Source organism: Schistocerca piceifrons, chromosome 1 (assembly GCF_021461385.2).
Source record: "Schistocerca piceifrons isolate TAMUIC-IGC-003096 chromosome 1, iqSchPice1.1, whole genome shotgun sequence".
Lineage (NCBI taxonomy): Eukaryota > Metazoa > Arthropoda > Insecta > Orthoptera > Acrididae > Schistocerca > Schistocerca piceifrons.
In genome coordinates, this window is record NC_060138.1 from 961,129,896 (window position 1) to 961,153,077 (window position 23,182).

The window sequence follows — 23,182 nt, forward strand, 5'->3', positions numbered from 1 at the left end:
TATAGCTCTTCGTGTTCCTGGGGTGTATGGCACCCCTTGTGAATGTGGAAGCATGTGCATAGGTCAAACAATTCACCCAATTGCGCTGTGTCATACTGAGCAGAAGTGACATATTAAACAAAGGGAATCTGAGCCTTACGAGTCGAACATAGCTGAGTATTGCCTAGAAAACAGACACAAAGTACAGTTTGAAAACTTGAGTCTTGGCACATCTGTCAACTTAAGGGAATTATGTTACAAAGGAGGCAGTTGAAACTAGAATGGATGGCAGCAATTTAAAGAGTCCAGCAGTACACCCTTCATAGGGCATTGGGCGTGGACTTTGGATATCTAACGGAAGCAAAGACAATGCTTGACACTTGTAGGGAGGTGGGAGAAGCCGTTCCAAATATAGCGCCAGCCACTTGCGCCACCTGATGTCACTCGGTCCAGCAGTGGGCCAGAGCTGCTTCGAGCCGCCCAAATCTCCTCCCAGGCTTGTGTCGTTTTGGTCCTCTTAGAGTGGTGCCAGGGGCTGTAAACTTTTCTATCTACATGGAAAACCATACCAGCCCCAGCAGTTAATGGTTTTACTCTAGACAACGATGGTGGAGATAGCCGTCAAAAGCCTGATGATTTTATTCAGATATAAATATGCTTCAAGTAATAAAATGAGACATTATATGTGAAGGAAATTATTTTATCTGCAATTTTTCATATTATTTTTAGTCACACACTAACAGTTTGATACCTCATGCAATCACTTAGCATGGAATTTCTAAAAACAGCTATTTGCAGTGAAATATAAATGCACCTCACATTTCACACACTTTGTTCTGACTATTCCAACGCACGACGGAATCTTTAAGCTCCCTTTCATATCTTTAATAAGCAAATGTTCTACACCATCCAGTTGCATGTCTTTCAAGCAGGATAGCAGCTCGTCCCTTTGCAGTCTTCGAGCTCTCAACAGAACTATGCCTTTCTTGCATCACTTTTCCCACTCTTAACAGCAAACCTTTGCCTAAGGCCTCCTTGAGCTCTGCACTAAGACAAGTGTGCTTCTCCAATGAATTCCACTTGATAGTACATCTTTTATGTAAAGAACCAGACTCACTGCCATCAGACGAAGAATATGAAGAACTATTCTATAGTATCTCTTTGAAAGAATTTGGAACCTATGCAAGTCTATCACAGAATACACAGAATCCACACATTCCATGAAATGATATCTGGGACAAGCAACCTTAACTAATTTCAACTTCCTGTCATGTTTTTCTACTTCAGTCCTCAGATTTACTCCCACAAAATTATTGAGCACTGACAAGTCTGTTACATCACTTCACAGCAGAATACTGTATATTTATCACAATTCACTGCTTCATATGTTGCACATCATCCAGATCTCTTCATTCTCTTGTCAGAGTCACACACATTCTTTTAGGCAGTACGTATCTCACAGAGCCTTTTTTTCTTATTTCCATTTGCAAAGCTAAACTACAGAACTGTGTGCAAAAATATATTACAATTTTTGTACTCTGATATCTCTACAAAGTCTTGGCACAAAATTTCCACTGGCTCTTATGTCAATAAAATTTTTATTGTGACAATACCTTAAGTATGCAGTCGAAGTTGCACACCAAGCAATTCAGATCTGATGTAAAAATAGTTTAAAGCACCAACCCTTTTGGTTTCTTCAGGTTGTACTCTTTCACTGAATAACACCCTCTGAATAGTACATTGTTCATCAAGGATTTTTTTTTTTAATCAAAGTCTTTTCCCCTCTTCTACTCTTTCAGAAGGCATTTATCAGAAGATATAAGGAGTGTAACAGTCTATTTAGGAATGTTTAGTTCTTTCCAGGACTCCTTGCTTGTGCAAGTAAGTTTAAACTTTTTATTCATGTTTGGAGCATTTCATTTTTCTGCAACTACAATGACTTCATTTAACACTGCTGGCATTTCATTCTTTTTTCCTCTACTTTTTCTTCGTCAACAATCTCAGAAATAACTATACTGGAAGTTCCAAGAATGCTAGAGTCCAGGCCTCTCCTCCACTGAGCTACCCATAACACTTCTTTGACTGTCATCCAATTCTGTATGTTATTTTTTTTCCAGAGTATTCCTAACTGGTGCATAACGTCTTCACCCCAAAAGCACGAAACTGGAATTGGACACTGTATCTACAATATAATAGTAATAAATAGCATTGTTCTGATCCTACTGAAAATAGAAACAGTTACTGTGATGTTCACAGCAACAAGATCACAGTGTGGCCACACGGCAACAAACTGAAAATATTCCAGCCTGGATTGCCATTGATTAATTAACAAACAAGAACAATCTATGCTTATGTTAAGCACCAATCTACAGCTACAAATATAAATGTTCCCCACTGCATTTTTCTATCTGTACGTGAAGGATAATCCCAGGAACTACAGCAGGGATTTTAATATGGTTTTCACTATTAGATAGACCATTACATGAGGGGAAGGTTTGCGTATAAAATTATTGCCACACCAGACAAGCAGTCTGGCCAGAGATACTTGGATGCTACCCACGCAAAGCTGGGGTAGGTCAGAAATACTTTATGAATATAATTTCTTTAAATGTGATTGATAGGCTCGTGCATGTATTTACACACAATTGCAGCAAGCATAACACACAGCTCGGATCCATGCAGTCAAACTGCCAGGGTGTATACGCAAAAAGGAAAAAATACTAGATTTTTCTTGGATTTCTCAGTTAAAAAATAGATTTTTCCCATATGAAAATACACTGTTTCCCCAGGAGCTGTAAAACATATCAATCCTTTGAATGGTAAAGGTTTTATAGATCGGCATAGAACTTGCCGGCACATGAGGAAACGAAAATCCAGCAAAAGAACAGTATATTCTGAAACAATATGTACACTGCATATTTTCATATTAAGAAAGTGTAAATACAAATTTCACCACATACACAGCAAGGTGGCTTCTGAAACACTGAAGATTTTTCCTGTGATCTGTTGGAAACTGTAAGTAGCTGCGACATCACGTCCATCAAAAGCAGTTTGTTGTCACAAAGTATTGCATAGTCTTCATCCTAAAGCCTTTGACATTTTGCTTTCAGCAGACACTTGTTTGTGCACTGTACTTTGTTGTTGTAAATGGCTCATTTTCTTTCTGACAAATGTTTTATTTTGGTGTTATTCTCTCATTTCTGTTTTATTGGTGCAGTATTATTCTGCAGCAGTGGGCTAAAGTAAAATTCTTTGTTAGGCTATCAGTTCATCAACCAAAAAAATTTAACTGAAACTAAAACAATGAAAAATTTCTGCAGTTCTAAAAACTTCAGTTTTTTCCCCAGATGTAAAATTCCCGGATTTCCCCCATTGCCCCGGAGCATATACACCCTGTGTGTGTTGCCAAATGGCAATATTATGCATATACGATCAGTTTGTAACATACAGGAAAACTAGGAGCACTGACTGATCTTTATTTGTATTAGCATAGCTACTTCATCTTTATGACACCAAGACAGTACAGCTCCACTGCTCTGCTCACAGAAATATAAATAGACAATCCATTTGTGCCTGTGCAAAGACTAGTTCTAAAATAGTTGACACCATTTAAAAAATCCACTATATCTACAAATAATTTCTATAATGAAAAATATAATTATTTCTAAAGTCAAACAAATATAATAATTTCTACAATGAAACAAAAACAGTATACAAAAAGAACAGAAGTATACCTTAACTGGAGTTACTTTGCACAGCAAGAAAGGTTGTAGTAGGGAACAATTATTCAGGGATTCCTACTTAGTTCATGAATAACTACCTTTTCTCAAACACTTTTTGCTAAACATAGATAGCTCTACTTCAACATAGTATAAATGACACCCTGTGCTGACAAATTATCGTGAAGTACGCAAAAAAGTATGTTTTTGTATTGTTTTATAAAGTATGTTTTTGTATTGTTTTATAAGAATGTAAACTGTGTTTTATATGAAGTTTGCGACACTTATTGCAACAGTGTCTACAGCCACCAAAAGATAAATGATCGATAAAATTTTTACACAACGGATGAACAACAACTTTCCTATTTTTTGTTGGGAAAGTGTAGCTTGCAAGAAGTCAAACTTCAGACCGAAGAAGTGGGCCACATTATTAGTACTTCAGTCAAAAGCATGAAAAGTGTAACAGTTATCCAACATGCCATTGCAACTGTTTGTACACAATAGGCTACACACAATATCTTCTTGTGAACTGTCTAATCTGCACTCTACTACATGGAAATTAGGATTCTTGGGCTATTAACTATTTTTCTGGGCATATGAAACCAATCAACTTAAGAACACATTTTCAAACACCTAAATGTCAATAGCCTTCAATAAAGAATTTCTGAACTTCAATAACTTACCTGAGCCATATCTACTGCGAGAATCAAAACTGGGCGAAGAATGTTCCTTGTACCAATTGAATCTTCCTCGTGATGGACCCGAAAAGCCACCTCTACCTGTACCACGTCCAGTAGAACCCCATGAACTTTCACCACCTCCACGGCCACCACGTGATCCACCACGACCACCAAAACCACGTCCTCTTGTCATTCCAGATGGTGCACTACCGAAAGTCCAAAAGTGCATTATTTCTGCAGCTACAGCAAACAGATAGTGGAGAAACTCAAAAAGTTATAATAAACTGAATTCATGAACCAGTACGACAAGTGAGAGCATTATTTCATTACAAATAGAAAAACACCAAACTGTAGTAACAAAGAAGTACCATTAACACTCAAATATGAACCATTCATTCACTGACCGACACACGTGCACACAGGTTGCAATGTAAGGGGGGGAGAAGGGAGCTTGTGCTTATCTACGTTCTGCAGAGTTGGATTATCAGAAATACAAGTTCCAAGAGCCCATAGCGACAAATTATGGAAGATAGAGAAAATTTTCCACTTGTTTGCATATCAAGGTCTTTCCTTAAGAACAGTAAGACCCGTCTTTTGTCTGTTTAGCCCCACTCTAACAACCACCTCTAACATTGCATATCTTAATCCACGCATTAATTCGCAATACTCTTTTATAATATCAACTTATTGCTGACCTTTTAACTTACTTAATGTTGCTGCTCCAAAGGTACACTATGATCAGAAGTATCCAGACACCTGGCTGAAAATTACAAATTTGTGGTGCCCTACATCAGTAATTCTGGAATTGCCACCCCCCCCCCCCCCTCCCCAATTGCTCTTCAACAGTGGAAAGCAAGGAGGAGTTTAGTTCATCAATGTAGGCCCGTGCTGTGATAATGCCATGCAGAACAAGGGGTGCAAACCCCCTCCATGAAAAACACGGCCTCACCGCAACACCACTGCCTCTGAATTTTGTTGTTGGCACTACACACACTGGCAGATGACATTCAGTGGGCATTCGCCACACCCACACCATGTCATCGGATCGCCACATTGTGTACTGTAATTCATCACTCCACACAACATTTTTCCACTGTTTAATCATCCAATGTTTATGCTCCTTACACCAAACGAGTTCTCGTTTGGCATTTACCAGCATGACGTGTGGCTTATGAGCAGCCGCTTGACCATGAAATCAAAGTTCTCACCTCCCGCTTAACTGTCTTAGTACTTGCAGTGGATCCTGATGCAGTTTGGAATTCCTGTGTGATAGTCTGGATAGATGTCTGCCTATTACACATTATGACCCTCTTCAACTGTCAGTGGTCTCAGTCAGTCAACAGACTTTTACACTTTTGTGCTGTTCATGTCCCTTCATGTTTCCACTACACTACCACATTGGGAACAATGAACCCAGAGATGTTTAGGAGTGTGGAAATCTTACGTACAAATGTATGACCCAAGTGACACCCAATCACCTGACCACGTTCGAAGTCCGTGAGTTCAGCGGAGTGCCCCATACTGCTCTCGAACAATGTCTAATGGCTACTGAGGTGCTGATATGGAGGTACCTGGCAGTAGGTGACAGCATAATGCACATAATATGAAGAACTTATGTTTTGGGGGGTGTCTGGGTACTTTTAGATCACCTAGTGTATTTCATTAACATATCCAGATTCATCACCTAGCACATGAACATTTGATACCCACAAAAATGTACTGTTTTTAGGTCTAAAGTTAAACAACATTTTAGTTACAGTAAATTATGAAATGCCCAAGAGTTTACACCACAGGTCCCTGTGTAAAGAATTTGCACCACTCAAGCAAATGATGTAGACGACCACAAAAATAACTCTTCCACTGCTTGTGGAAGATTGTGTGTCAGATTCTGCAATTACTGTACATCAGGTACCTTAGTGTGATTTGAAGATAGACCCACAAGGTCTAGATTTTAGTAAGAAAAGAATTCTAAGCTTCAAAATCTATTGCTATTAACATTTTAAGGTATGCAACAAACAATGCAAGACACAGTACAGTAATGCATCTTCAGCTTGTAGAGTGATGTAAACACCTATAACAAAGAGAACGGCACTTATCAGATCAAAGAAAATTAAGCAATCAACTCAAACCAGACGAAGCATGTGGAAATGGAAGGGTACCCATATAAATACTTCGTCTCTTACCCAAGAATCCCTCCAGCAGGTAAACTGGTACTGTTTTGCCATCTAAAATATTTAGTGGGCCCAGTTCAAGTACAAATAGCTACTTCAGTAGAAGGGTCCACTTTCAAATCATACCAGCCAGGTCACTTTCTGTTGCTTACATGCTGAAGAATTACATTACCATCTCAAAAATTATGGAAAGAAAATTGGAGGTAGTATGACAAAAGATGAGAAAGGGGAGTTACAAACAGGGTAAATAAACAGGTATATGTGGAAGAAAGCAAAAAAAATGTGGAGATTGACAATAAGAGAATTGCGAAATCACAGAAGGTGATTGGACTGCTCTCCACGTGGTAGTTCATGGAGGGGGAAAGGGGGAGAGAATGCAACTTACCAACACTAGTTGGTAAGCTGGTGTCCACTTTAAGCATTGTTACTCATGAATTATAATAGCAGCTTTTTTCTGTAAGTTACATGAACTGAACAAAGTTTTCAAAATGTGCCACTCACCTCTGCCTATAGTTGCTGTAGCTCATCTTGGAATGGCTAGTGCAATCAAAACCGTCAATTAGCTGAAACAAAAACAGGATTTCAAATGACATAACAAGGAAATGTAACACTGTGGCAAGCAAAGAGTACACACATCTAAAAAACGAATGATGAAAAGTGTCAAATGGCAAAGCAGGTATGGCTAGAGAAAAATGCAAAGTTGTAGATCTATGCATGGCGATGGAAAAGATAGATGCCATCTACAGAAAAATTCAAAATCTTTTGGAGAAAGAAAGAGCTGTATGAGTATGAAGAGCTCAGATGGCAAGTTAATACCAAGATCAGAAAGGAACGCAAAGGGGGAAAGAATATATAGGAATAGTATACAAAGGAAAGGCTGTTATATACCGTATTTACTTGAATCTAAGCCACACTCTATTCTAAGCCACACCTGAAAAATGAAACTCGAAATAAAAGAAAAAAAAAAATGTTTCCCGAATCTAAGCCGCACCTGAAATTTGAGACTCAATTCTAGGGGAGATAAAAGTTTTAGGCCGCACCTCCAAATCTAAACACAGTTGATCCATTGTAATATGAGACAATTTAGGTCAAATGAATGACGATACAGCTACAGTAGTTTGGTACGAGTCATAAGCTCAGCAGTTAAGCTTTACGAGGTAGCCATTGCTGTGTGTCAAGTGCTCCTTCCGTATTTATAGCGGTAACCTTCCTTTTCCACGTGCTTCGTCTGGTTTGAATTGATTGCTTAATTTTCTTTGATCTGATAAGTGCCGTTCTCTTTGTTATAGGTGTTTACATCACTATAAGCTGAAGATGCATTACTGTACTCTGCCATGTATTGTTTGTTGCATTCTGATAATGAGGGTTTACGGCCTGTCGCCGCTCGCGGCATGGCTTGCTTTTGTGCGTACTACCGCAGCTATATGAACAGGAGTTTAGTGAAAATTTTTCTCCGTTTGAAAATCTTTGCAGACGCCTCTTTAGTACATTACATTCTGCACAGAAATTAGAGTCCTCTTAGATTTAAAAATCTAGTCAATTGCCGTGCTTCATTTCTGACTGTATCACTATTACGCTTAAGAATAATACAAATATAAACATGACATGATATGTATATTCTTCCGCATTTGCTGTTGTCTCACTAGTTTCGTAGTTTATTAGGCAGACAGAATTTAAAAGAGATAGCAGCAAACATGAAAGAATAAATGGCAAAATGTTTATATTGGCATCATTCTTATGGTGAAGAGGATAGTGCATGTGATTCACAATTCCTAGAAGTTCGTATTAGCAACCATCTCTTCTCACAGGTAGGAAAAGATTCAGAACGTAGAGTTGGCCATATTGACAAACATCCCTAACAGTCTTGCCAGTCAGATTCTCGTAGTACATTGAAACGTTGCAACATTCGAAGATGAACAATACAGAATTTGTATTTACTTCGATGGATAATGTATGAAAATGCAGTGGCCGAAATTCGGGGCAGAGGATAAAAAGCTCGTCTTCCACCTATTTTTTATTAATTTATTTACTGACGCAGAGGTTTTGGCGCCAGTATGTATCTTTGCGCCTGCAAAGTATGCCTATGTAGCGCTACATATATTTGACGGCAGAAGTTAGTTGTGGCGGCACCTACCAACATTTTCCAGAAATTACGCTTACTTTGCACTCTATTCTAAGCCGCAGGCGTTTTTTTATTACAAAAACCGGAAAAAGTGCGGCTTAGATTCGAGTAAATACGGTAAACGTAAGAGGAAATGAAGATGAGATGGGAAAGATGTGACAACCTCAAAGAGCACAGTAATACCTTTCAAGACACACTTCACACAAGACTATTTCGAAGGGTACACTCAAACAAATTTTCTGCATGCCTCACAAATAAACTAATAGGGAACAACATCCAAAAACCTGAACTTTTTATGACAATTGTAGCTTTAAATGCTTTTTGTAACAAGTTTTGGGCTTACCGAAAGCTGCAATTTGACATTTCTACATTGACCTGCGCCCTTATTTCAGGTGTATGCAATATATTTACCCTATTGCCACCCATTACACCATATATAACAAACAGTATGTGAAATATTAAGACTCCAGATATGGGACTAACAGGGAAACTGTGAGAAACAGGTGGTTCTGGGCAGAGAGAAACCCAATATCTGACACCATTCAGAACGAATATTTATCATAAATCAAGTAAATAGAATTCTCAACATTCAACAAAAATGAAAAACACTGTATCACAAATTCTGCTTACTTATATAGTTCAAACGAATGCCTTGGTACAAGGAATCCACACACAACTGGTATCACGAATTTCACTTGACCTATAAAAGCTACTGTGAACCTACCATGGACCCCCACAAAATTCCAGAACTTGATGCCTAAATGTCACTTGATCTATACAGCAGCTAAAACAAAGCCCACAAAACAAACACTGTCAAATACATTATCCGTACCTTCACTAAGCCTATCTGTATAAAGCAAAGTCCACAGCCCTACTAACCAAAACTCATAACTAATAACAAAAATTTAACCTAATAATGGTAAACCAATATCCAACATACCTACCAACCACAACCCAACACTATTATCAAACATTAACAAGAAAAACCCCAAAATTCATGAAACTTACACCAATTTCGATATACACAAGCAACTATTAACCCACATACCATACATTATACAACAAACAAAACAACATATTACTTATCAACCAAATTCATCACAAATTTGAGTCTCCCTCCACACGTACACTAAAAAATAAAACCTTCAGCAATCAGTCAAAATAATGAAGAATTTTTATCATGAACACCATATTTTTGCCCAATTTTTTGTCACACCCATAACTGAAAAAAGAAAAATCCAAGAATATGAAACACACAGCATTAATAATACCAAACAAGCACTAACCCTTTACACACACACTGCACAAAATCATACTAATTCACCACGAGCCAGCACAAATTCTTCACAGAAAGCTCACACACTTACAACAACAATGACAATTCACTAAGATACCTACCAAATAAGTTCAAAACAAAGATCCAACTCATAAAAGCACCACAGAACACCACAACATTCTATATACAAACAGTTTGATTCAAAAATACACCACCATGATCACGTACAACACAGTTGTGTCACTAGTCAAAGCAGACAGGTGGAATCCCAACTTCTAATTGACTACATCCCTTGAAAACTGGTGAACGGAATTTTATATTGGAAATCTACACCATCCAAAATACTGAATTAACTATGTCAATGTGCTGTCACACTATACCCAGGCAGGTGAAACATGTCACTTGACAGCTCGTGTGTAGTTGGCTACACTGTGATTGCGAGGTTGCAATAGCTGCCACCGCACAAGCCCACAACTCCGAAGTACATTTTGTAAATGTAAGCTACAATCAACGTTTATATGTAAGTGCAACAAAGTACGTTTTTCTAACAATGGAGAGAACGACAACGGAGACGAAGCGTTTGATAGTATATTAAACCGGGAAATAAAACCTGAAGTTAATGACAATATCTATGAAAAGTCGTCCATGTTGTTACAGTAATAACGGCATGTACCGAATAACATGCTATCCACACTCATAGAAAGAAATAAAGAACACACACAGCCCACCCGATTGTAGATAGAAAAAAAGAATTAATTTTGTATACAATAGAGGGAAACATTCCACGTGGGAAAAATATATCTAAAAAGAAAGATGATGAAACTTACCAAACAAAAGCGCTGGCAGGTCGATAGACACACAAGCAAACACAAACATACACACAAAATTCTAGCTTTCGCAACCAATGGTTGCCTCGTCAGGAAAGAGGGAAGGAGAAGGAAAGACAAAAGGATATGGGTTTTAAGGGAGAGGGTAAGGAGTCATTCCAATCCCGGGAGCGGAAAGACTTACCTTAGGGGGAAAAAAGGACAGGTATACACTCGCACACACACACACATATCCATCCACACATACACAGACACAAGCAGACATTTGTAAAGGCCTTTGCAAATGTCTGCTTGTGTCTGTGTATGTGTGGATGGATATGTGTGTGTGTGTGTGCGAGTGTATACCTGTCCTTTTTTCCCCCTAAGGTAAGTCTTTCCGCTCCCGGGATTGGAATGACTCCTTACCCTCTCCCTTAAAACCCATATCCTTTTGTCTTTCCTTCTCCTTCCCTCTTTCCTGACGAGGCAACCATTGGTTGCGAAAGCTAGAATTTTGTGTGTATGTTTGTGTTTGCTTGTGTGTCTATCGACCTGCCAGCGCTTTTGTTTGGTAAGTTTCATCATCTTTCTTTTTAGATATAATTTTGTATACATTTACACTAACCAGTTTATGATGTCAATGGTGTAATTCCATACAGTTCTCCTTCACTGTCATCAGAATCGGCACCAAAACCGTTGTCTTCGTCGTCATCATTAAGAGAAATCATTAACTGTTCGTTTTAATTTATAATGCCGTCTATAGTCTGTGCTTCTCTTATCAGTTTAGAAACATGGTCTACTTTTTTCCTCCACGAGGTAGCGTCTACCATAGCAAGACCTTCACGTAGCAGTCTTTCCACCTCTGTTATAGTAAAAGTATTCTTGTTACTTCTAATGTACGCCTTGACTTCACTTCAAACCAATTCAACTGGATTAAAATGACAGTGATAAGGCAGTAGCCTAATTACCGAGTGACCCTGTTCGCTTGCAATTTCACCTACAACATATTAAGGCGTCACAGGCTTATTTTGCTTCACGAGCGAGTATAACAGCAGTTATATCATGCTCATGTCCGCAGCAATGTCTCTCACATGCAACCACTGCACCATAGTTTCTTTATAGTCACTAGCGGTGGAAGCTTGATCTAAAATCACAGAATGGTACAGCGCATTGTCTATCACAAAAACTGTTTGAACACTAAACCGGAGCAACAAATTTTTAAACCACTGTAGAAGTCATGGGTGGTCCATATCCGCATAATAGTCAATTTTTTTTCCAATCGAAAAACTGCAAGTCCTTCAGACACAAAGCTGTTTGAAGATCCTGCATGGGCCACAATCATGATCCTCTTCCTGTTGACTGATGACTGCTGCTATTCAGATTATCATCTGACCAGCATTTCTCAACTGATTCTCCAGCGTTGACCCACGTTTCACCTAACCATGTGACTGAGTGTATGTCCTTTCCTACAATTTTGTGTAAGAAAAGGGTTCGAGCTGCAACAACATGAGGTTTTTCTAGTAACAGTTTTCGTCCATCCAACTTTTTAAAACGGAAGACCATACTTTTTAATAACATCTTCAGTGACGTTTTCCCCCCGAGAAAAGTTAACTTTCTTTTAAAGAAATTAGCACTGGAGTGCCCCAGGGAAGTGTGGTAGGTCTGCTGTTGTTTTCTATCTACATAAATGAGCTTTTGGATAGGGTGGATAGCAATGTGCGGCTGTTTGTTGATGATGCTGTGCTGTACGGGAAGGTGTCCTCGTTGAGTGACTGTAGGATGATACAAGAGGACTTGGACAGGATTTGTGATTGGTGTAAAGACTGGCAGCTAGCTCTAAATATAGATTAATGTAAATTAATGCAGATGAATAGGAAAAAGAATCCCGTAATGTTTGAATACTCCATTAGTAGTGTAGCGCTTGACACAGTCACGTTGATTAAATTGGGCGTAATATTGCAGAGTGATATGAAGTGGGACAAGCATGTAATGACAGTTGTGGGGAAGGTGGATAGTCTTCTTCAGTGCATTGGTAGAATTTTGGAAAGATGTGGTTCATACGTAAAGGAGACCGCTTATAAAACACTATACGACCTATTCTTGAGTACTGCTTGAGCGTTTGGGATCCCTATCAGGTCGGATTGAGGGAGGACATAGAAGCAATTCAGAGGCGGGCTGCTAGATTTGTTACTGCTAGGTTTGATCATCACGCGAGTGTTACAGAAATGCTTCAGTAACTCGAGTGAGAGTCTCTGGAGGAAAGGAGGCGTTCTTTTCGTGAATCGCTACTGAGGAAATTTATAGAACCTGCATTTGAGGCTGACTGCAGTACAATTTTATTGCCGCCAACTTATATTTCGCGGAAAGACCACAAAGATAAGAGAGATTAGGGCGCATACAGAGGCAGATAGGCTGTCATTTTTCCCTCGTTCTGTTTGGGAGTGGAACAGGGAGAGAAGATGCTAGTTGTGGTACGAGGTACCCTCCGCCACACACCATATGGTAGATTGTGGAGTACGTATGTAGGTGTCAAAAAATGGGATGATGGCGTACAGAAGGATGGGACACTGATGGAGAGCACCATCCTGACATGCTCCCTTGGCAGCTTTGTCAGCATGTCATTTCCCTGTGTCCTGATGTGGCCAGGTACCCATCAAAACATCACCTTGTCAGTGTTGTAGCCACTGTAAGGAGTCGTGGATGAGCTGAATCAACTGGTCTACTGGATACATTTGGTGAAGTGCGTGTAGTGCACTAAGCAAGTGCCAACAGACAAGACTCCTTGTATGACATATGTGAACCATCTCCAGTGCCATCAGAATACCATATAATTCCACATCATAACTTGTAAATTGTTCTGGAAGACGCATTTTAAAAACCGTGTCAGGGAAAACAGCAGAACAACCAAGGACATTCTCTTGCTGGGATTAATCTGTACAAACACCGATAACACCATGGTGAGTACATAAAATAGATGAAAGTAAACAATATGATGACAATAAGATGATGTTCATGGTGTTCTTTAAAATCGCCTACACTACAGATCAGCCCGTCACAACCACATTTTTAGTGCCACATTCATTGGCTTTGCAAACTCTGAATCAAACTTACCTCCCAACCTAGCCCACAACTCTGACAGCTACAGATCTATCGTAACAACCAGCTTTATTTTTTGCATCATGTCAGTTGGCTTCGCCTACTAACAACAAATCTGAATATATATATATATATATATATATAAAATTACATGACAGCAATCATTAATACTCGTCACCAGCCAAAGCCGACACCACTTATCAAATGTTCCTTTCAATTTGTAAAACTTGTCAATCCGTTGAATGATAAAGGTTTTATACACCGATGTCGAACTTCTGTCACTTCAGGGAACAAAAGCAAGAAAAAACATCTTTTGGAAAGCTCTATGATGTGCAGGAACATGTCCACTTCTTATTTCAGTGTTTCAAAAGTATAAATACAAATCCCACTAAATACAGCACAGTATCTTCTGAAGTATTGAAATCTAAATTGTGATTCACTTCTGTCAGCCAATCATAGCTCATGTCGCATGATCTTGCCAGCCAATGACAGAATATCCAGAGTAAAGGATGTAGTCAGCCAATAGCTGCTATGCTATGGCTAGCATAACCACATAAATATAAATCAATGCTTTAAATTAATATACATGCAACATAGCTACAAGAAAAGCCAAGCTGCTACATATAATATTGGTCTATTTTGGCGTATATTACCCTTTAAGATACATCAAATACAAATGTGCCACCATATGTGGCTGGTCCTAAAACTGAAGTTCTGAAAGGCTCTAACGCTCTGATTTACGAAATTCATTGCACATTCTCACATGTAACAATTCATCTTGTGTGAAAGGACATTTACTTTAAGTAACACTTCTGAACCACCATTCATTCACAATATTTTCCTGTGACGTGGCACAAATGTAAATGACAGTGAAATCATACTCATCAAAAGCAGTTTGTTGTTAGAAAGTATCACTTTGTCTTCATCCTATAGTCGTCGATATTCTGTCAGCAGATGTATATGCATTTTTTGTTATATATGACATTTTCTTTGCAACCAAAATTTTTTTCTTAGTTATTCTTTTATGTTTTACTTCTGCAGTATTATTCTGCAGTAGTAGGCTAAAGTAAAATTTATTGTTGATCGTTTCTTACCAGTCAAAAATACGAAAAATTAACTGAAAACTACAGTAACGAAAAATTTCTAGAATTCTAAAAATTCCAGGGTTTTTCTCAAATTTTTTTCTGCGTGGAAAAATTGCAGCATTACTCCTTGTGCATATATACTCCATCATATTATTTTATAACGGTAGGTATTGTAGAGTGTGGTGGTCAAATTAAAAACAAAAATCTGTGACTGATGGAAAATTTTTCGTCTCAACTTCCAGTTCTGCTAGATATGGGTTCTTGATATCATGGGCTTTGTTTTACCAACATAGTTCAAGTGAGCTCTGCAACACTGGTTTTCATTGTTGTGTTGGCACTTTTTGGTATCACTTTCTTTTAGAGTTATATAGCTATACATATCCCACAAAATTTGTAATATCAGTTCTTCGTGCATGCACATGTGTGTTTTTCTTTGGGGAGGGAGGAGGGCTCTGGTATTGCTATTTTTGATTGAGCTGTATAAGTCAAATGAAATATTCAATTTCAATTGTGTTTTTCTATTTTCTTTTTCCAATTTATTCTTGAGGATTTCAGGTTATTTTTCTGTTTTGTTTTGGATTGGTGATATTCTTACTGAATATTAAGCTTGTCACCAACCTAAACCTGCTACTTCCCACAGCTGTCCAGTTGGATTCATTTTATCTATGGATTGAAATATTTTACACTGTTTATATCTTTTTTGCGGATGTGTTTAGCGGCATTAAAATCACCTTGTTGTAAATGCTGGAAACGGACGTCCACTTTTTGCCAGCACAGGTCAAAGCAGACCAGCAGAATCTGACTTCGTTTGAGATACAGGAAGACAAGTTGTTGCATTTCAATATTTTCCATTTTGCTATGGCTTTTCATGGAATTATCCAGCTTGCAGCTGGATGTTTCACACCATCCAACAAGATAAACTGTTTAGGCAACATTCACATTGCCTCCCATCCTCACTACTGTGCAATCATTTCCACACTTCACCACTGTGCCAACTTTTGATAGTGTTTCCAAAAACGAAAAGGGGTAAATGTTAAACAATTGCATTTTTCACAGCTTGTACAAATGCACACCTTTAATCTGGGCCTCGTTTATTGTGTAGATTTTCTGAATTTTGTTTTCAGATGGAGGACTGGTTTAACACATTCTCATTGGGCCAAAATGATTGCCGCAGTCCCCCAGAAGTTTTACACTTTTTCGAGTTTGTTTGGCTCCTACTTGTAAGATGCAGAAAAGCATATTACTGTGTTTCACAAATACTATCAGCCATTTCAAAACCATCATCGTCAATATCAGAACCAGATTCTTGAAACATGACTAGAATATTTCAGTCGAGCTGTGCCCCATCTTATGACAAACATTTGCAGTTCAGGCCACTACGAAAAAACACTAACAAAAAATACACAGGAACTGATGACACTCTTAATTTGCCAAGCCACCCATGGAAGCAGGCACAGCCATCTAGCAGCTGTCCGAAGTACTGGAAGAGTGAACAACTGACTACAAGCCATCATGGCTTGGAAATAATGCATCATGAATTAATTAGGAGAGCTTCACTCAGATTCTGACTATTGCAGTAATCAGAATACAACCATAACTTCTATGGACAGCGACCAGAATGTGTTAATGCATCTATTCACTGTAGTTTATTCGGCACAAGCCTATTCACAATAACCGCAACCTAGTCATTTGAACCAGCTTACTATACTTTAAGAGTCCATCTACAGTTCTTATGCCCCACCAACCAGAGTTCTATTACCGAACAGATAAACTCCTGTTGGATCACAATGTGCTATACATTCCCCCTCTCCCCAATTCGGTTCCGTATCACCACATTAGTTATTCGATCAACCCATTTACCGTTACATACCACCACAGCGCCACATTTCAAAAGCTGCTCTTCTCTTGTCTGAATTGTTTATTGTCCACGTGTCACTTAACAAGGCTATACTGCAGGTGAATACCTTCAGAAAAGACCAACATCCAAACATCTAATATTTATGTTAACTAATTTTACTATTAAAATGTGGTTCTCTCACTACTGGCCTGTCTGCATTTTATATCCTCTCGACTTTGTCAGTTATTTTGCTGTCCAAATACCAAATGTCATACTACTTAAGTAGCAAGCTAATATGTTCCCTCAGCTGTTCACAATGGCTTACCAATCTTTCCTTATGCATTATAGCCTATTTCTGCATTACCCCTGTTCAATCTTTATTATAAATCCTAAGCTAACAAGTCCCGTTATTCCTGCCACTGCAATTCACGGAGACCCACTGATCTAATTTCAATTTATCTATTCCCTTCTTTGAATTCTCTAACCTGTCTACCCGACAATAAATCTAACATTACACACACTGATCCACAGAATGAAAGTTCTTTCTTTCCCGCTAACATCCTACTAAGTAATTGGGCCAACTGAAGCGTCCGATTCCACCCATCGGCTTTGATCCGTGACATAAGGCTGTTGTTTGTGAAGTCTCGACGGCACGGAGTTTAGTTTGTTAGATTGGAGTGCTTGAGTGTCGTTTTGATGTTAATGGTGGTGCTCTCTGGTGGTGTGTGTGTGTGTGTGTGTGTGTGTGTGTGTGTGTGTGTGTTGTATGTTAGGTGATGTTTTTGGTTTAGTTTGCTTGTGTTGCATGTTTATCGGTGGCGTATTGTTTCAGTTGGTGGTCCTCTCTGGTGGTGTTTTTATGGTTAGCGCATTACGTGGCGTATGGGGTTCATTTGCGTGGTAGCATTGCACTTGTGTGGTATCAATGGCGACGGGGCTTTCAGCAGAATATTTTTCGGTGAGTTAAAAATTTTGGTTTTGTTATGTCAACGTTTCCGTAGTTTTTTATTCATCGTGTGTGAATGCTGGTAAATCGTTTTGTTTATGTCTTTGGTAGGTATGGATATGACTGACAAGGTCGACAGTTTTCGGTTGTCTGCAATGATAGGGGTCAGTGCGTTGTCTCTAGCAAAATTGCTTTAGCTATTCGGCCTATTGGCTGAAGTCGTGAAGTGTTCAGTGTGTCGTGAAGAATTGAGGCTTACTAAAGTTATGGTGTCTCAGATCAGGGACAGTTATAAGTGGAGATGTCTGAAGAGTAACAGGTCAGGGAAATGTTCGATTCCAATTTTGATTTTCAAGGGTTTTTTTTTTGTGGTAAAATTAAGAGTGGTGGTGGTGGTGCAAGTTTTGAGACTTACAGTGTGGTATCGGTAGTTGCTGTTGACCTATATAGGTCAAGGGAAGTGTTCATTTCCAATTTTGTTGGTTTGTTGTGCTTTTTGAGGCAGTGATGATTGTGGACTTGGTTGTAGTTTTGGGTCTCATGATTTGGTATCTGTATTTTCTGTTGACCTATTTAGGTCAAGGAAAGTGTTCGATTCCAGTGGATATTGTTTTTAGTTGGTTTTGGGAAGGTTGTGGTCATTCTATCATATTTGTCATTTGGTTTAGTGGCATGTGTTTACTTTTAGTTTGTCGCTACCCAAAAACCCCCAATTTCACCGCTTGTCCCATTAGTTTCGTTATATTTTTGGAGGAATATGTGTTTGATGGTTTTTCGATCTATTTTTGTGTTTGTTGTCACGTTTACGTAATGACGTCATAGTCGTGATATGGGAGTAGTTGTGAATGGTGATGTCATTGGTCAAAGCAGACAGGTGGGTAATTTCCAAGAATGATTGCCTACCGAAGTCGTGAGGTCCAGACGATACATATCGAACGTGATATTGTAAATCGATCATGCGATTCTAGTGGCGGGCATTATGAGTATGTTTACGGTAGTCATCACAGCAACAACACAAGATGAGCGTTACACAAGTACTTATAATTACAAAGGAGACCACTTACCTTACTTGTCATTGGTGTTGTGATGTGTACGCTACAGGAACAATTACCTTTTTGCCATAGCCTGGGTAAACTCTGCCAGTATCACGCAGGAATATGGGTATAGAGTGTCACATGTGTTAACTTTTCCCTTCATATGCAAGTTGTGGAAACAGAGGGACTGAAACAAGTACAGTTCGTCTCTGTCCTGGATGCCCTTCTCTGTTAACGGAAGACTTCATAGATTTCCATAGCCGCTCGATGTTCTGCATGTGCACACTGGGGTCATCCAAAGACACAAACTCTACAGAGTTGTTGACGAACTTGTGGTCGAATCCTTCTGCTTCAAGTGTCTTGTAGGACTGAAACCTGTCTGTCATGACTTTACTACTAGACCGTATGAAGTGCTTTATCAGACACACTAATGTGATCTTGTCTCTGGATAATACTCTGACAACAAAACATTTCTGGGACTCGCGTTCTATTCCATCCAATACCCAAATATGATCGATTTCACTCTTTGAAGGTCGTCCTCTGGTTCTTCTTGCTATGTGAGAATCGTCCACTTAAACAACTTTACTCGGTATACCAATCGGTACACTGTCGTTCGGCACTACCACTTAACACTTCTCTGTAAAACCGGACATAGTCCCACGCGGTATTAACAGATAAGTAAATTTCCGATGCAGTCACATGCAAGGTGTAGTGTCGAATTACGCTTGTCTGGATGGATAATTAGGAAGAGTCGAACCAAGTATTCTTACCGATACTCTTTCGTTTTCGACACTGTCCACAATGAAACTAACAGTATTTCAGCATCAAAACTTTTCTTACGAAGTTGTACACACTTCGCACTAGTCTACACAGTCCCTGCTTTCCTCAGCCAGTAATACTCCATATTTGCGACAAAAAGTCAATTTTCTACGCTGGATGAGCATGGAATTGCATTTTTCCATGTGAGAGAATCCGCCTACGAAACGTCGACACCACCAGACATCCCACTCACTACCGACAGAAACAGTCTGGTTTTCCCTACCAACTCTCAAGCAATTCGTGGAGGTATGTAATTAATAACAACCAAGGGATAGACTGAAAACAAATAAAACTGACAATCACAAATAATTGATCATAACGCCCACCACCAAAGTCACGATTGATTTACAATCGCACATTTGATATGTATCATTTGGAACCCGTGACTTCGATAGGCAATCATTCTTGGAAATTACAGACGGTTGGAATCTGATGTTTCCGTTAACCCAAGTAATCCCATCCAGAGATCTGAATGGAGACCTCCAGAAAACGTTATTCCACAGTATGCAACCATTACTGCATAAAGAACTGCAAGTTCTCGGAAAAATAATAGCCATAATTTCCCCTTTGTGTTCGGATTAGCAATGAGGTGAATGCTACCAAGCTACATCAGTTGATCATACATACTTTTGCCCTTGGAGGTGGGAATGGGATATGCTCCATCCATTTCTTTTCCATTACAGTTTTCATTTATATCATTAAAACAGTAACATGTGCAAAAGTAAGTCAAGGCTCCTGTCAATGATCAAACTCATTTGCTAAATTAACTGTAGCTATCCATATGGCTGTCAAATTTAACCCAAATTCTGAAGCAGCTATCTCACTGTGCATAACACAGTGTGAAGTATTTTGACACTAGTGCACAATATAGTAAGTGCAATGCAGAACAAACTACACCAAGTTTTTAAAACGTTATGAATAATAATCAGGTAAGCAACTTTCGGGTCGACAGAAGCGTCCGATCCAACGCGTCGGCTTTGACCCGTGACGTAAGGGTGGTGTCGTGTGTGACGTCATGACGGCACGGAGTTTGGTTTGAGTGTGGCTGTCTCCAGTTCCGTTTTATTTTATTTACTTTTCTGATCTGTTCGTTCTATCCCGTCAGATTTTTTCTTAAAAAAGACAAAAAACACTAATCAGCTACTGAAGCATCTTTATCTTCTATGGGTTGCAGGGGTTACGATCCCTGGGGAGGTGGGTGGGTATTCATGCATGGCTGTCTTTACTTACACGTTGTAGCTACGCAAGGCGTCTAAATTAGTTTATATTTAGTTTTCCCCCCACCCAAAACACCCCATTTCCCGCGCTTGTCCCGTTAGTGTCATTAGGCTTCTTGTGGAAAGTGTGTGTGTGTTTTTGTTTCCGCCATATTTGTGACGTCATAGGTCAAAGCAGACGGGTGGGATCGGACGCTTCCGTATTTCCCAACTTTCTACTCCTCGACAGATACAAACATGAAACTGGATTGTAAAATCGTCTATCAATTTGTCCCACAGTCTGTCACCATACAGCCAAGTAATTTGACAAACAAGGTTTGTAAACTGAGTATAAGGGCCTTTTGCAGAATAGCCTGTGACTAGATTGTGATACTGCAGCTAGCCTCTGGAATATTAGCTGATGGAACAGACTAATCTGTACCATAGCCCCATGACGTACATTAAGTTCGAGAGCAATCATTTACACTGAATGCATAGGAAATGTAACAGAGCTCCATAATGGTTCTCACTTGCACATTTCATATTTTACGTATGGAGTATGACCTATATGCATAATATGGTACTAAATAGGCATTTATGAATGTACATTAATACAGTTTTTTAAAAATTAATTTCGAGTACTATCTGCCTTTTAAAATAAACAGTGTTACATACTGAGCAACTGTTTATTACAACAGTCATAGCGAATTAGAACCAGATGACAGTTCCCTACAGCACACATCTTGTCAATGAAAAGTATTAAAAGCATAAAATACAAGGCAAAACAGATCTCTAGAGCTGGTATGCTTGCAAGATGTATAACAACGTATTTTTGCATTATCCTATGTACATACTAGTTTTTAAAACACGTAAAACTTAAATACATAATCTATTTGCAGAGCTTCAATAAACTTCACATTACAAAAACCGCTCAAATTCAGCGAAAACCAGGTAACAAGTACGCGTCAACTTTCATTTATTAAGAAGAAAGTTTCAGGACACATTTGCCCTGTTTTTCCGCGTAGAACTTTATCATCGATTGACATTCTTCATTGATTTCTTACCGCACTTTTCCATGTAGAATCATCAAATGTTATACCAATAAAACGAAAAAAAAACCTACTGAGTTTTTTTACAACCTTCGTTTCTGAGATTTATACGAGAAAAATCAACATTTGGAAACATTCAAATTACAAAAGCAGTAAATCATTCATGACGACTGGCACAATTTTTTCTACAGCACTTTCATTTTAGCATTAAGGGCGTACTTAAACGTACGAAGAAAATAAGTAGACAAACCCGTAAAGCATGGATAATGACACGACTGGTGAGAAATCTGTATAAAGTAGAAAAACAAAATGGTTGCCATTACCGCTGTCCCCGTTTTAATTGTGGTAACTCTCATACCAATACAAACTGGAAAATAAACCGCAGTCTACCATAAAACATGTTTTATCATCAATCGCAATATATAAATACCCACCGCTAAATTCCAAATGTTCAGCTGCAATACGTACGTTTACATAATTGAACTCATAAAGGTTCACTTGCTTTAACAAACATTAAAATAATTTTCTATTTCCCTTCTGCTTTTACTTACCCTGCTTTTCTAATAATAAACAATTTAACCAGTCACCTTACAGCAACGTCTACTACCCGGCGCCGGGCCAGCAATCAGATTCAAAATGGCGTCAGGACCAATTTCCTATTATACATAAAACGCTATAATGAAATATACTCCACGATTCCTTGGAAATTATAACGACTTAAAATTATAAATCAAAATAAGACAGCTAATAACAAAAGGGAAGGGCTAATATACAAAAAACTTCGGCACTTCAAACAAATCACAAAATGGCGTTTACAGGTATAAAAGCAACATCATTATCTCAACTACTCACATTTAAACCTATCTAAGTTCGGCGAAACGCGTCCAACCTCGTCTTAAACCTCCTTGACTGCAATGAAGTTTCGAAATTGTTGTAAATTAATATTCAACAAGCATTCGGCTTCACTACTATCACAACATGGACACCTCGACGCCAATAATCAAAGACGCTGTTCGTCGTTACAAAATGATCAGTGATAACAGTGCAACACAGGGAACACCAACGATATTTCACTATACATCAAATTAACTATTGGTAAGAAGAAAGATAATACTAAGCAATGTCGACATGAATCTTATGAATTTTAATGAAACAAGGAAATTTAGATAGACTGTGAAATTTCCAGTGCCTACACACACACTTTCAAAATTTTTCTTCGGCAAATCGATAAATGCTGACGATTCTGATTTCAACTAAAGGCCTCCACATCACGTAACGTGACATCACAACAGTCTGCACTGCATTTCAGATAGTGGCTTCTTACATTTGACTACTGTAGCACAGTAATCCTTTAAGCCATATTGTGT

At 38.7% G+C, this 23,182-nt stretch overlaps 1 protein-coding gene across 4 annotated transcripts in view; it reads right to left on the bottom strand.

Annotated features, from left to right (window-relative positions):
- LOC124715549 (neurofilament heavy polypeptide-like) overlaps positions 1-22,830 on the bottom strand; it is an 86,412-nt gene extending 63,582 nt beyond the window's left edge. For 3 of the 4 annotated variants that reach the window (XM_047244257.1, XM_047244249.1, XM_047243143.1), the window contains exons 1-4: positions 22,668-22,830; positions 22,367-22,471; positions 7,051-7,112; positions 4,382-4,584 (exon numbers count right to left, since the gene is read on the bottom strand). In XM_047244257.1, the coding sequence (XP_047100213.1) occupies positions 4,382-4,584; positions 7,051-7,076 (229 nt within the window). In that variant the 5' untranslated portion in view covers positions 7,077-7,112; positions 22,367-22,471; positions 22,668-22,830. The remainder of the gene's footprint in view (positions 1-4,381; positions 4,585-7,050; positions 7,113-22,366; positions 22,472-22,667) is intronic. The other variant, XM_047243524.1, reaches the window with a different exon arrangement.
- Positions 22,831-23,182: the final 352 nt, after the last annotated feature.